Below are 15,076 nucleotides of genomic sequence, written 5' to 3' on the forward strand. Positions count from 1 at the left end.
GCAGAGAGTCTGGTGTGGCTGATGGATCAATGGATAAAAACTACTCTGGCATCATCGAGCCTAAGTCCCATACAGTTGGAGAAGACTCCCATCAGAGTAAGCCCTCAGGAGAGATTCTGTTTTGATTGTTCACCAAATGTTCCTATTGGCGGACACTCAAGAGTAAAAATAGCTGTTGCACATCTGTGTAGGAGTATATTGCCTCTTCCTGAAGCGAGTTCCCAGATGAAAACCATCATGTGCTCCCAGGATCAGCTTTTCACTCTCTATGCTAATGGCAGAGGACACTTGAAATTGTCAGTGGCCAGACTTCTGCACCCACATACCCTTTTACCTGCTAATTTCATTTTTCTCTAACTCCCAGATAGTTATTAAGTGTTCTGACAAGGTGCTGCTTCCTTTGCATTTTTGTTTCTTTAAATTCATTCTTTGGTAGGGGTGCTAGTGAATTCAACAGTAGGATGAAAGGAGGAAAGGAAGCCAGTAGAATTGGTGACCGTCCCTTGAGATCACACAGTGAATGTTGTTCGGGAACGTGCAGTAATTAGGAAGACAGGCAGAGTGACAGAGCGGACACAGCAACTCTAAACATCCAGCTGCTCCCTTGGTGCTCTGCTAGGACTTACAGAGCCAGGCTGCTGCTGAGAACTCTTGGGAGAATCTTGAGTATCAATATCGCAAAAGGCAGAAGTAGTGTTTTGTGTCTTATTTCTTCTTTGTACAGTCATTTCATCTCCAGTGAGCTTTGCCATTTTCATTTTTCTTTTGGGTTCTACCTCCCGCTGTTGCCTTCCCATAATCGATAGCACATCCTGTGCTGTGAAGCTTGAAAAACAAACCTTTATTGACTTTAAGGGAAAAAGAATGTCTTGGAGGCAGATGTCCAGGCTCTGGTGAAATAAAGGAACACTGAGCTTTAACTGGCTTTTAAATAAAACCTTCTCTTAGTGTTAAGTAAATCTTTGGGTTAAGTTGCAAAGCAATTTAATCTGCCAGCCTTGGCTCTGCTGTGTTTTAGTGTGGACAAGAACTCAATAAAAATTAGCTGAATGGACCACTTCTGGGACATTTTCATGTGTGAAATGTTGTGCAGTACGCAAAGAAAATAATAAATTCTCCCCTGAGGACAGTCAGTCAGTCATAATGTCAGACTGCCATTTCCCATGCTAGCACATTCAGCATTTCCTTCCAACACCCTGGTTCTTGATAAGGTCTTTTCATTAAGTGAGGGTGTAGGATTGGTTTGGGACTAATCCAGCAACTTGAGTAATTGCAGCAAACCTGGTTACAAATGCTTTGTCTAATTCTCTACTTGAGAGAAATTCTTTTGTGTCTTCCAGTACTGTGTAGGCTTTTATTTCTTCTGTAAAATTCTTCACAAGAACTCAAGCATGGCATTGCTGAGATACCCTAATAATCTAAAAAGCAAGTGTATTTCATGAAAGCTTTAAGAATTCCTAGGTGCTTAAAAAAATTCCTCATTAAAGATATGTTTCACTTGGCCGCTGTGACAGGAAATCATTAAGTAAAACTGTCTACTTGACAGAAATGAAGCACTAGCTATCGAGTGAAATCATCTCAGTCATTATGCTAACTACCTGCTTCCAACTAAATGCTTGCTCTTGTGGACTTGGAAGACTCAACTTCCCAGGTGTCGCTAGTGGTTAAGAACCTTCCTGTCAATGCAAGAGACGTAAGACTCAGGTTCCATCCCTGGGTTAGGAAGATCCCCTGGAGGACGGCATGGCAATCTACTCCAGTATTCTTGCCTGGAGAATCTCATGGACAGAGGAGCCATGGGGGCTATGGTCTGAAGGGTCACAAAGAGTTGGACATAACTAAAGTGACTTAGCACGCATGCAGAGCTTATTATATGAATACTGTTACTACATTTAAATTGAATAATAGTTTAAACAGGTTTAAAGTAGTTTTCAACCATCAATAAAAAATAGTTGCCTAGTCACATGTAAATCAATTAACTTAGAATACACCCTCTCACATACACAAAGATAAACTCAAAATGGCTTAAGGACTTAAACATAAGACATAATACCATAAAACTCTTAGAAGAGAACATAGGCAAAACATTATCTGACATAAATCATACCAATGTTTTCTTAGGTCAGTCTCCCAAGGAAATAGAAATTAGAACAAAACAAACAAATGGGGCCTAATCAAATTTACAAGCTTGTGCACAGCAAAGGAAACCATCAACAAAATGAAAAGACAACCTATTGAATGGGAGAAAATATTTGCAAACGATGCAGCCGACAAGAGCTTAATTTCCAAAATATACAAATAGCTCATACAACTTGACAACAACAAAAAGCCCAATGAGAAAATGAGCAGAAGACCTAAATAGACATTTCTCCAAAGAAGAAATACAGATGGCAAATAGGCACAAGAATAGATGCTCAACGTCGCTAATTATTAGAGAAATGCAAATCAAAACTACAATGAGGTACCATCTCACACTGGTCAGAATGGCCTGGAGTGGGTGTGGAGAAAAGAGAACCCTCCTACACTGTTGGTGGGAATGTAAGTTGGTGCAGCCACCATAGAAAACAGTACAGAGGTTCCTCAGAAAACTAAATATTGAGTTACCATATGATCCAGCAATCCCCCTCCTGGGCATATGTCCATACAGAGCTGTAAGTCAAAAAGATACAAGCACCCCATTGTTCATTGCAGCACTATTCACAGTAGCTAAGACATGGAAGCAACCTAAATGTCCATCAACAGATGGATGGATCAAGATGTGGTACATACATATAATGGAATATTACTCAGTCTTAAAATAAAATGAAATAGCACCATTTGCAGCAACATAAATGGAACTAGTGATTATCAAACTAAGTAAAGTAAGTGAGAAAGTCAAAGACAAACACCATATGATGTCGCTTATGTGTGGAACCTAAAATATGGCACAAATGAACCTATCTATACAACAAACAGACTCACAGACATAGAAAACAGATTTATAGTTGCCATGGAGGAGGGAGTTAGAGAGGGGTAAAGTGAGAGTTTCAGGTTAGCAGATGTAAGGTATTAAGTATAGAATGTTTAAACAACAAGGCCCTACTGTATTGCATAGGGAACTATATTCAATATCCTTTGATAAACAATAATGGAAAGGAATATTAAAAAAGAATGTATATATGTATAACTGAATAACTTCGCTATACAGCAGAAGTTAAGTTCAGTTGCTTAGTCACATCTGACTTTGCAACCTCATGGACTGCAGCACACCAGGCCTACCTGTCCATCACCAGCTCCCGGAGTTTACTCAAACTCATGTCCATTGAGTCGGTGATGCCATCCAACCATCTCATCCTCTGTCGTCCCCTTCTCCTCCTGCCTTCAATCTTTTCCAGCATCAGGGTCTTTTCAAATGAGTCAGTTCTTCGTATCAGCTGGCAAAAGTATTGGACTTTCAGCTTCAGCATCAGTCCTTCCAGTGAATATTCAGGATTGATTTCCTTTACCATGGACTGGTTGGATCTCCCTGCTGTCCAAGGGACTCTCAAGAGTCTTCTCCAACACCACAGTTCAAAAGCATCAATTCTTCAGTGCTCAGCTTTCTTTCTAGTCCAACTCTCACATCCATACATGACTACTGGAAAAACCATAGTCTTGACTAGATGGAACTTTGTTGACAAAGTAATGTCTCTGCTTTTAAATATGCTGTCTAGGTTGGTCATAACTTTTCTTTCAAGGACCAAGTGTCTTTTAATTTCATGGCTGCAGTCACCATCTGCAGTGATTTTGGAGGCCCCCAAAATAAAGTCTGTCACTGTTTCCACTATTTCCCCATCTATTTGCCATGGAGTGATGGGACCAGATGCTATGATCTTCGTTTTCTGAATGTTGAGCTTTAAGCCAACTTTTTCACTCTCCTTTTTCACTTTCATCAAGAGGCTCTTTAGTTCTTCTTCACTTTCTGCTATAAGGGTGGTGTCATCTGCATATCTGAGGTTATTGATATTTCTCCCAGCAATCTTGATTCCAGGTTGTGCTTCATCCAGTACAGCATTTTGCTTGATGTACTCTGCATATAAGTTAAATAATCAGGGTGACAATATACAGCCTTGATGTACTCTTTTCCCAATTTGATGTCACAAGGAACATTATTCAATCTTATAATAACCTATAATGAAAAAGAATCTGAAAATGGAGATATATATGTATAAACAAATCCCTTTGTTATATACCTGAAACACTAAATCAACTAAACTTCAATTTTTAAAAATGGTTCTAAGCAAACTATAATATCATATTAAAACTATTTTTGCCTCATGGAAAACTTTAGGTTATTACAATCGTTGAAAAAATGTTAAATGCACGTGCAGTACATCACCTGTGCAATGGCTTCTTCTTTTCCTGGATGATTTCCAACTCTTCCTTTACTTCTTCCCCCACTGTGCATGAATTGTATCTTACAAAGGCATGGATGATGTCTTTGCAGAATGAAGGGACTTCAACTCTCCTAACCCTTTCTTCAATGCTTCGGGGCAGAACTGGGTCACCCTGAGTGCCTGGTGCTCACCTTCTCTAAAAATACTCCCTCCTTGAGAATATTATTCAGTCGCCTTTTATTTACATATACATCTCCCACTGTTTCTGGGAACTCCTAAGGACAGGCTTCTATGTCTTTTGATCTTATACTTCTCTTCCTATAAATCTTCTTGTTCTTGGTCATGTAGCCTTACTTATTACCAGCTTCCTCCACTAGAATGTAGGCTTTATGACACTATGTTCAGTTGTTCTTTACACAGAGGATTCTCGATGGTGAGTCAGCCTTATGCTCACTTCACCAAATGGCTTTCTCGGTGATTGTCTTGATGAATCTAGAACATATTAGACTTCCCACCTGGTGGAAAAACATGTCTGGGCTGGAAGTCAGAAGCGCTCAGTCCACTGTTCATTAACATGTGTCCATATATAAATTTTTTGGTGCTTATTTGGCATCTGGAAAATGAGGAAAAATGTTATTTGTCTTATCTCAAAGGCAGTTTTAAGGATCTGCTTACATGATAGATATAAAAGCACCTTAAATGTTTCAAAATACAATACATTCTTAAAGGAAGGGCATAATGTGTACCTAGAATTTCCTAGTCATTCTCTTCCATTTTCCCCGTCCTGTAATTTGTCAAAACACTTACTGCCACCTGAGGTTGTCACATTTCTTTATTATCAACTTCCTCCACTAATGCAAGCATCACAGGGCAAGGTCTTGTCTTTCTTGTTCACCATGATAACCTCAGTGCCTTGAACTGGGTCTGGCATAAACTACCAGCCTAACAATGTATGTTGAAAGAATAAATGAAATTTAGTGTTTTATGGAACCATAGAGCTGCTGATGCGTTTTTAAATGCCAATGTGTTTGGTTTGGCAGATTTATTATTTAATATTATTTAATATAATAAATAAGTACAGTTTTATTTTCCTGGGAACACTGACCCATCTTTTGTCGTCAAACCCTCTGATTTACTGAGGATCAGATTTCAGCCACTGACACAGGAGAGAAGCTGGGTTTTCTGTTTTCTCTCCTATAGAGAGAAAACATATCTTGTTATCTGAAATACATTTAGTTTTCTGACTAACAAAGGGTAAAGAGCTCCTTTGGAAACATTTGCTCTGAGCCCAGATATGACTTCATGTCAATTTTGAAAACTTTTATTAATCTCCCACTTGGAAAGGCATTAGGTTTAATATTAAAGATATAAAAACACTTTTTGCCTTCAGTAGTATTTGTGTTCATCTGTCAATTCCTTCATCAGTAAATCTGCACTGAGCACCACTCTGTGTTGGAAGCCAGGCAATCAGTATGAAGATGCACAGTCCCTGCCCTCAGGGTGCTCAGGAGAGAGAATGGACCACAGATGAGCTAGAGTTCAGTGATAGGCATGCCTTGTGAAGCTGATGGAAGGACCTGCATGGGAGGAAGGGCATCCTCACACTGAGCTCCTCGTTCTGGAGAGAGGATTTCTTTAAGGAATACTCGAGCTCTGCACAGTGCAATTACAATGCTCTCCCACTTTCTTATGTAATGACACTAAAGGAAAGCGTATGGTTTCCCAGTTCTGAGCTAGCTGGAGCATCTATTCGTGTGTCCGCATTGTACTACCCTTGGTAGTTCACACACAAGAAATACCTATGACAAAAGGAACAAAATAGGACCCTTACTAGCCTTGTTCATCAATGACAATCTGGATCCTAAAATCAATTCACATGAGTTCATTTTTTCATTCTCTAGTATAATAATCCAGGTATAAAGAAATATTTAGCCATATTGAACACCCAACTGGGACATCAGTCTAGTACACTCTAGCAGTACTATTGACATGGAGGCCAATCTTCTATCATCAGACCTCACAAAACGGAACAACAAAACTTGAAGACTTTATTTTCACTTAGTCTGCAGATTGCGTGCTCAGTTGCTTTGGTCATGTCCGACTTCTTGAGACCCTATGGACCATAGCCCACCAGACTCCTCTGTCCATGCGGATTCTCCAGGCAAGAATACTGGAGTGGGTTGCCATGCCCTCCTCCAGGGAATCTTCCTGACCCAGGGATTGAACCTGCATCTCTTATGTCTCCTGCACTGAAGGCGGGTTCTTTACTGTACACTGGGAAGTCCAGTGTACAGACTGTTTGATTTTAAACATAATGTTATATTTATAGAAGCTTGTGTTTATGAATCTTATTTTAACTCATATGATAAAACATTGCTATAATAATACCACTAAATTATTCCACTCTTCCCTTTCCCCAAGTTACTGACATCATAATTCATATTTTTCTTTCTGTTTCTTTGGCAGGTCACCATTATTGCAGATGATAATTGCAGATTTTTATGCTGGTCAAGAGAAAGATTAACTTACTTTCTGGAGTCAGAACCTTTTCTGTATGAAATATTTAGGTATCTTATAGGAAAAGACATTACAAACAAGCTCTACTCATTGAATGATCCCACCTTAAATGATAAAGTACGTATTTTTCCGAGTCCTTTGTTAAATACATATGTAGAGTGAGGTATCCCTCCTTTATGCAGTGTATAGTTTCCTGAATCTTCATTAACTAATCATTAATTAGTTCTATGTTAAATGAAGTGGGGATGCTTATAATTGAGACACTCTTCAGGGGATCATTTCTCAAGAATGAGGAAATACCATGCAATTATTACATTTCTCATGACCTAGTGAGGTGTCTCGGAGAAGGCAATGGCACCCCACTCCAGTACTCTTGCCTGGAAAATCCCATGGATGGAGGAGCCTGGTAGGCTACAGTCCATGGGGTCGCGAAGAGTCGGACACGACTGAGCGACTTCACTTTCACTTTTCCCTTTCATGCATTGGAGAAGGAAATGGCAACCCACTCCAGTATTCTTGCCTGGAGAATCCCAGGGACGGCGGAGCCTGGTGGGCTGCCATCTATGGGGTCGCACAGAGTCGGACACGACTGACTTAGCAGTAGTAGTGAGGTGTCTACACATGCCAGACACCTCATGTGTAGTGAGGATGTGCTGTCCTCTTCATAAACTGTCTTTCAAGGAACCTAAAGAAGATGGTAAGTGAGATGGAGGACTAAGGGTGATGTGTGTAGGCCAGGGAAGGCAGGGCAGACTGATAAATGCTGATCAACCCCAGCAAGCAGGAGCTTGGCATTTTAACCCTGTGTCTTCCAGTCTTGCACATCCTACTGATCAGGTCCCTTTCCAGAAAGCCCATAAGTGACGAGAGGTATAGGATGGAAGCCTGTGGCCATTCAGTTAGGCATTTCAGAACTGTATGGATCTTCAACAATTTGCAATTTGATATTCATTTTCCCATGTTTGCTGAGTAAGAAATTTAAATGATTACAGAAGAGAACTTGCAAAACATTGTTTCCATAAGTACTATTCCCCAGGGACTATGAGTATGGGTGTGTGCACTCTTCAAGTTATCTTGTCTAGACTGTTATCAAATTAGGTTGGTGCTTAGCATTTTTCAGATTAATAAATAGTCCAGTGAGTATATTAAATTTTTATAATGTATTTGCAGTAATAGCTTATAATAAAAAATTATAGCTACTATTTATTTGTCACTATGTACCAACAGTTCTCTATTTCAAGGAAAAGTAAATGCTACTTACAGGAAAGCTATGATCTAAGTCACATAGCTCTCAGAAATCTTAAAACTTTGCTTTACAGAAGATCAAAAAGTTGGACCGCCAGCTCAGCCTTTGCACTCAGTTGTCCATGCTGGAAATGAGGAACAGTATAGTCAGCTCCAGTGAAGACGAAGACGGCTTACACCAGTTTCTTCGGGGCACCTCCAGTGTATCCTCTCTTCGTAAGTTATCCCCACCCTGGGATTCTGATGGATGTTGCTAGAAAAGGACAAATGACAAGTTTGATCAGAAAAGTAACTTTTCAAGTTGAAATTATTTGACAACCTAAAGGTAACAATAAAAATAATCAGTTTTCCTAGTTTTCTGTATTGCCCATCAGTTAAAATCTAAATCTAGAACTCTTATTTCCATTTCAGAAGTTGTCCACTTGTTTTGCCATATACCTTTCTCAAACTATTGAGTGGAATAGTATGAAACAGTCCGTATGGATTTCTGGGCATGGTCTTCTTGTTTTCATGATTTTCATGGAAACTACACCCAGTGTTTAAAATGGTAGGAAGCAACAGCTGGAGGTTATACTGCCAGCTGGTTATCTCAGTGTAAGCACCCAGAGTTAACAGGTGATCAGTTAACAGAACTTTCCCTAAGATGAAGGAGGCCACTCAGCTCCACTGTGAGTCACCTCATTCATACTCCCACCAAAAGGCAAGTTTTTCAAGAGTCTGCTATAGCTTAGATTGCTTTTAAACACTTTAAATAGCACTAATGACACAGATGTTGAGGTTAATAAGATGAAACAGAATTATTTCAAGAGATGCTTAATGTTAATGCTTGAACTTATTTTATAATAAGAATTATTCCAATAATGGTGGTGTAAGAATGTTGAACCAATTCATGAGAAATAGCAGACAGGCAGATTCTCTCACTGCATGAACTAAAAACTATTCATCTTTGCAATCATATATAAAACCAAAGTAACTTTTAAGAACATCCGGATACACATTCAACAATCCTAAACATGTATGTAAATGATCTTGTAACTTTGGATGCTTTAGAGAAAATGGATTAAGTATTTTAAGTATTGCACAGTATTGCTGGAATTGACAAGGCCATGTAATTGGTGTAAGTGTCAAAGCACAGTCTAGGCACAGAAATGCATTTGGGCCTAAAGGAGATTTCAGAAAGAATACAAATGATAACCTGGAAATGGCTATATTTTATTCCAAAGTAACTTTTCGAAAGTACAACTGAGGTTGACCAAACTCTGAATCTACTAGCATATCAGATGTATTATCTGCCTTGTTGAAACAGTTTGGTGGTCATTAATAAGCATTTTACAATGGACCCATCTTAATTACTTGTACAGTGATTTCTAAGAAAGGCCAGCGAAAGGGGATTTACACTGAAACATTGTATGTGGTTATTTTTTCCTGTAGAACGGCTTTTTTTGTAGTCTTTATAGCTCTGCCGTATTGCTGAGGAAGCCCTGAGAACAAGCAGTATATGGGATGGCCATTCATTTTCTTAAAATCAGATTTGTTTTTCTGTAGTATTTTATTGTATAATCTAAAGCTTTTGGACATTTTGAAAGTGAAAGTGTTAGTTGCTCGTTCATGTCCGACTCTTTGTGACGCTATGGACTGTAGCCCGCCAGGCTCCTCTGTCCATGGGGATTCTCCAGGCAAGAATACTGGATTGGGTTGCCATTTCCTTCTCCAAGGGGTCTTCCCAACCCAGGTATCAAACCTGGTTCTCCTGCATTGTAGGCAAATTCTTTACCATCTGAGCCACCAGGGAAGTCCTTTGGACATTTTAACATTTTAGAAAAGAAAACCTTCTCTAGGATATGTTGTTTAAACAGAATGAGAACATGTTTTCAAGATTAACATCTGTACTATACTTGCCTCCAGAAGCCTAGATTTCCATGTATTTTGTGTATAGATCACACATCTTGTACATACAGACCTGGGTCCTTGCTCTAATAATAATTAGTTGTATGACTTGGAATAAATTGCATGACCTTTCTAATCTGACATGAGCTGTCATATCAGATTTGCAGGGCACAATTCTTGGTCTGTTTCCTTCCCTCTTCCTTATAGTGAATTGTGAGTTTAATCCAAATGGCTGTTTCTTGCATGAGTAATTGAAACTTCCATGTCTGAAGAGGCAGGCAGCCCCGGGGGACAGGGTGGCAGCTTTACTTCTCAGTTCCCTTGTTCAGGTGCACTTTGCTGTACTGAAAATGTGTACAGCCTGCTTATGTTGTTTATTTGATTATTAAATATATATTTTACCCTCAGGTTTATTATATAAGCTCTTACACGTTATGATGTAAATGCATAGAGTCACATATATGCAGTTTTGAGTGTGTGCATGTGTATGTGTGTGTGTGTGTGTGTGTGTGTGTGTGTGTGTGTGAACTGCACAGCAAATGGACATTCATCCCTGCTTAGGGGTACAAATCTGTGCCAAGCTGAGTTCGTTTGCATCTGGTTAGTATTCTTGTCTGTTATGACTAGGCAGCTTATCTGATATAATGAGTTTCTCTCAGCTCTCTTATATATTTCTTTACCTGGACATATACAAAAAGCCAATTCCATCTTCTGAGTTTCATGAAATAATCTTTTCAATCCAATCTGTATTTCGTTTCCCCTGTGAACATCTGTAGGCTTACTAACAGGATTATATGGAGAGGTGGAAAGGCAGCAGGGACCTGGAGATGAGCCTAAGAACTGTTCTGGGACCCACCAGAAGGGCTAGTGAAAAGCAGCGCCCCCACTTTGTAGATGAGTAGAATGCAGCTTAGGGAGGTTAAATAACCTGGTCAGGGCCGCTCGCCAGCCCTGAAACTAAGAAGTACTGAATTGGTTCCAAGGTCTTGCTTTGCCTTTGACCTTACAAATACCCATGCATGAGTGTAAACTTGTTTGGGAATATTCAGCCCCTGTTGCAGCCGCTGACACATCCTGACCATTGTCATACATGTTCTCATTTCATCTTCACTTACCTTCGCAAGGTAAGTGTTGTATTTCCCCTTTTTCATGGCAAGGAATATGCCATTCATCTCTTCTGGGACCTTAGTGCACAACCTCCTCCTGGCTGGGGGACCATCTCCAGGGCCCCAGCCCTCACCAGTCCTTTAAATGGCCTCTCTCCTCATCCAGCATTTTCTCATCTGTAAAATGACTGTAAAGGGATTTTATTGGGCTGTGTACTTTCAGTCTTTTAATAAAATAAAATTATCAAGTTAATATACAGTAATCAAATAATTAAAAATTTTTTTTCAATGAAAAGAACTGACCCCTTCCAACCTAACCACTCTTTAAGAGCAATTATATTGGAACAGTTTTTGTCCAAAATGCTAAATAGTGTGCTGTCATTTATTGATTTATCCTCCTAACCTTTATCTTCTAATCTAACTTACCTCACTTTTAACTTCCCTTCCCACTTCTGCTCAGTATAAAATATGACTAGTTTTTATCCCTTCATTGTTTATATTTGTAACATTAAATAATACATATAAACCTCCATTTCTTTTTCTCTCTGAAGCACTTCTAAAGGTGAGGACATTAGCTTCCTTACAGTTACTTATTTTTTCCCCTTCTACCTTCAAACTCCTGTCTCTTCTTTAACTTTTCAATAATCAAGGTTGAGAACATATTTCTATTCCTTCTTTTTTCTTATTTTTTAATTGGAGGAAAATTGCTTTACAACAATGTGTTGGTTTCTGCCATACAACAATGCAAATTAGTCAATGTTTTTTATATATATATATATATATATATATATATATCTCCCTCCTCCCTCTTGAGCTTCCCTCTCACCCCATTCCACCCCTCTAGGTTATCACAGAGCACCAGGCTGGGCTCCCTGTGTTATACAACAACTATTCTCAACAGCTATTTTACACATGGTAGTGTAGATATGTCAATGCTACTTTTTCAATTCATCCCACCCCCTCTTTCCTGCACTGTGTCCACAAGTCCATTCTCTATGTCTGCATCTCCATTCCTCCCCTGCAAATAGGTTCATCAGTACCATTTTTCTAGATTCTATATAAATATGCATTAATACACAATATTTGTTTATCTCTTTCTGACTTACTTCACTCTGTATAACACGCTCTAGGTTCATCCAACTCACTACAGCTGACTCAAATTCATTCCTTTTTATGGCTGAGTTATATTCCACTGTGTGTATGTACCACATCTTTATCCATTCATCTGTTGTTGGACATCTAAGTTGCTTTTATGTCCTGGCTATTGTAAATAGTGCTGCAGCAAACATTGGGGTACATGTGTCTTTTTGAATTGTGGTTTCTCAGGGTATATGCCCAGCAGCTGGATTGTTCCGTCATATGGTAGTTTTATTCCTAGTTTTTTTAAGGAATCTCCGTACTCTTCTCCATAGTGGCTGTATCAATTTACATTCCCACCAAAAGCTCAAGAGGGTTCCCTTTTCTCCACATCCTCTCCAGCATTTATTGTTGTAGACTTTTTGATTATGGCCATTCTGATTGGTGTGAGGTGATACCTCATTGTAGTTTTGATTTGCATTTCTCTGATAATGAGCGGTAGTGAGCATCTTTTCATGTGTTTATTGGCCATCTGTTGTCTTTGTTGGGGAAATGTCTGTTTAGGTCTTCTGCCCATTTTTTGATTGGGCTGTTTTTCTGATGTTGAGCTACATGAGCTGCTTACATATTTTGGAGATTAATCCTTTGTCAGTTGCTTCCTTTGCAATTATTTTCTCCCATTCTGAGTGTTGTCTTTTCATCTTGTTTATAGTTTCCTTTGCTGTGCAGAAGCTTTTATGCTTTTTTAATTGGAGGAAAATTGCTTCACAATGTTGTGTTGGTTTCTGAATTGTTTTTTAATGTGGTAAAATACATGTAACACACAAATTACCCATCTTATCCATTTTTTAAATGTACAGTTAAAAGGTATTAAATATGATTATTCTCTCTGCCAACTGCAGTTAGGTCTTCCTTGCTTCATCCATGGCTTGTTTTATAAAGTTTAAAGCAAATAAATAATATTGACATTACTCTCTATTCAGAATTTGATAGTGGGCTATGACTACATTGCTTTCTTTGGGTTCCAATGTCATCATGATTCCTGATCTGTTCAAAGGAGACTGTTCCTGATAAGTTCAAATGGATTCTCCTTTTGTAAAAACACAAATAAATAATGCCACTTCCTGCATTTTAATGCCATTTCCTGTAGTTTACTTCCTGCTATGCCTCTCCTTTTTCTCTCTAAAGTCTTTTTTATGCCTTGCTGTCAGGATCATCTTATTCACCAGATCCTCAGTATGTATTAGCTGCTTTTTGTTTTGGGTGAATTATTTCATTTCTTCTTAAAGTCTGAATAGTTATTTGATATTTGAGTCATGCCTTTTCCTCCTGCTTTTTGTTTTCATGGGTACCTCTAGTGGCCTCTCTTCTTCCTTACCCTTACCATTTTGGTCTCACGTCTTCATTCTCCCGGGCCATCGGTCCCACGTCCCCTCTGTCTCACACCTTCCTCTCGGAGCCCCCCGCCCTCCTACCTCACCCCAGACTGGTGATTCTCTGGCTCTGCTGCACGGCCGCCATCCTTGAACTGCCTTCCCTGCTCCTCTGAGCTTATCCACCAGCTCTGCAACCCTAAAGCTTTCTCTTTAGGGCAGGAGAGGACTCAGGCTATTCCTTGGCTACTCACACCTGTTCCCGGGCATCTCAGGGCTCCCAACCACCCATCTGAGAAGCCAGACATTGATCTGAGAACCTCCTCCTGAGAGCCACTAACCTCCTCATCCTCCCCATTTGCCATAATCTGTATCATTCTTTGCTGAGTTCCTTTAAGGAAATTAGGTCTAAAGGCATACCTACTCTTCAGCATTATTGTTCAGAAAACTTCCATCCAAACTTAGTTTCTACAACCTGAAATAATCTTATGACCTCAATGAAAAACATGTTTTTTAAATTCAACAAAGTCTTATAATATACATAAGGCAAAGGCATAAAGGGGATGATAATCCTTTTCTAGCAAAAAAGCCATTACATTTTTCCCCATCCTCATACATCAAAAAATGTATAATCTAATTAAAATTCTAAACCCCTGTAAGGTTTTTAATTACTTGTTAAAGCAGTTGGCCAGATGGTTAAACATAATAAAAGAACACTTTAAAAGGAATGAAGAAAATGTCATCAAAGTTAACAAAGGAAAGGGGAAAAACATCTTACCACAATTATACTGGAGAGTTTATAAAAGTGTCACTCCTTGTTAAAATTTCTGAAGCAGAGAGAGAAGTCACTTGACAAACTTCATATCATGGTCCTTTGCTTACTTAAAGATCAAACTTGAGGTCACTTACTCATTCTCTGGAACAAGTGTGACCTTCACTCTGGATTTAATAAGAACAACTATGTCTGTTTACTTTCTCCTGCAAGGAGAAGCCCTCAGGCCCTCATGTAATCATAAGCACACCAAAATAGAAATAAGCTCAATAAGGATAGAATTCTGTCAAAGGGCATTTCTCCTACCTAATTTTTTAGCACTTATAGCAGAGTTTGGATGGATGGTTATGTAAGATCCTCTGGGTCTGTGTATAAAAAGGCTTCCTGTGTTTAACTCGGGACTTTAAGGTACAAGGCCTGGCAGGGCAGCCTGAGCCCATCCTCTGTGGAGGCGCCTGGCTGGTTTTCCCCCGCCGGCAACAACCCTCCAGGACACAAAGTGTGTCTTCACTGCCAGCTCCTTTTCTTTTCAGCTAGGATCCAGCACAAGCTGCTGTCTAAACAGGTGTGCTGAGAAGAGACTCTGCTTCCTGGATCCAAAGCCGCCTGTGGGTATTCTCCTGTGGTCTGGCATGAGTAGAGGTGCCCACTGTTTGGTTCAGAGCTATTCCTCCGTCTTCTGCATTTGCTCAGAGCCTGTGTTTTTTAGTTTTACTCTCTTACCCTTAGGATGCCTACCTGGTG

At 39.4% G+C, this 15,076-nt stretch overlaps 1 protein-coding gene across 5 annotated transcripts in view; it reads left to right on the forward strand.

The window, feature by feature from the left end:
• Nucleotides 1–15,076, forward strand: part of POPDC1 (popeye domain cAMP effector 1) — a 48,529-nt gene that overhangs the window by 20,688 nt on the left and 12,765 nt on the right. For all 5 annotated transcript variants that reach the window (XM_081529330.1, XM_081529324.1, XM_081529325.1 and 2 more), the window contains 2 exons: nt 6,822–6,989; nt 8,192–8,333. In XM_081529330.1, the coding sequence (XP_081385456.1) occupies nt 6,822–6,989; nt 8,192–8,333 (310 nt within the window). The remainder of the gene's footprint in view (nt 1–6,821; nt 6,990–8,191; nt 8,334–15,076) is intronic.

Source organism: Giraffa tippelskirchi, chromosome 9 (assembly GCF_054371585.1).
Source record: "Giraffa tippelskirchi isolate mGirTip1 chromosome 9, T2T-mGirTip1v1.2.pri, whole genome shotgun sequence".
Lineage (NCBI taxonomy): Eukaryota > Metazoa > Chordata > Mammalia > Artiodactyla > Giraffidae > Giraffa > Giraffa tippelskirchi.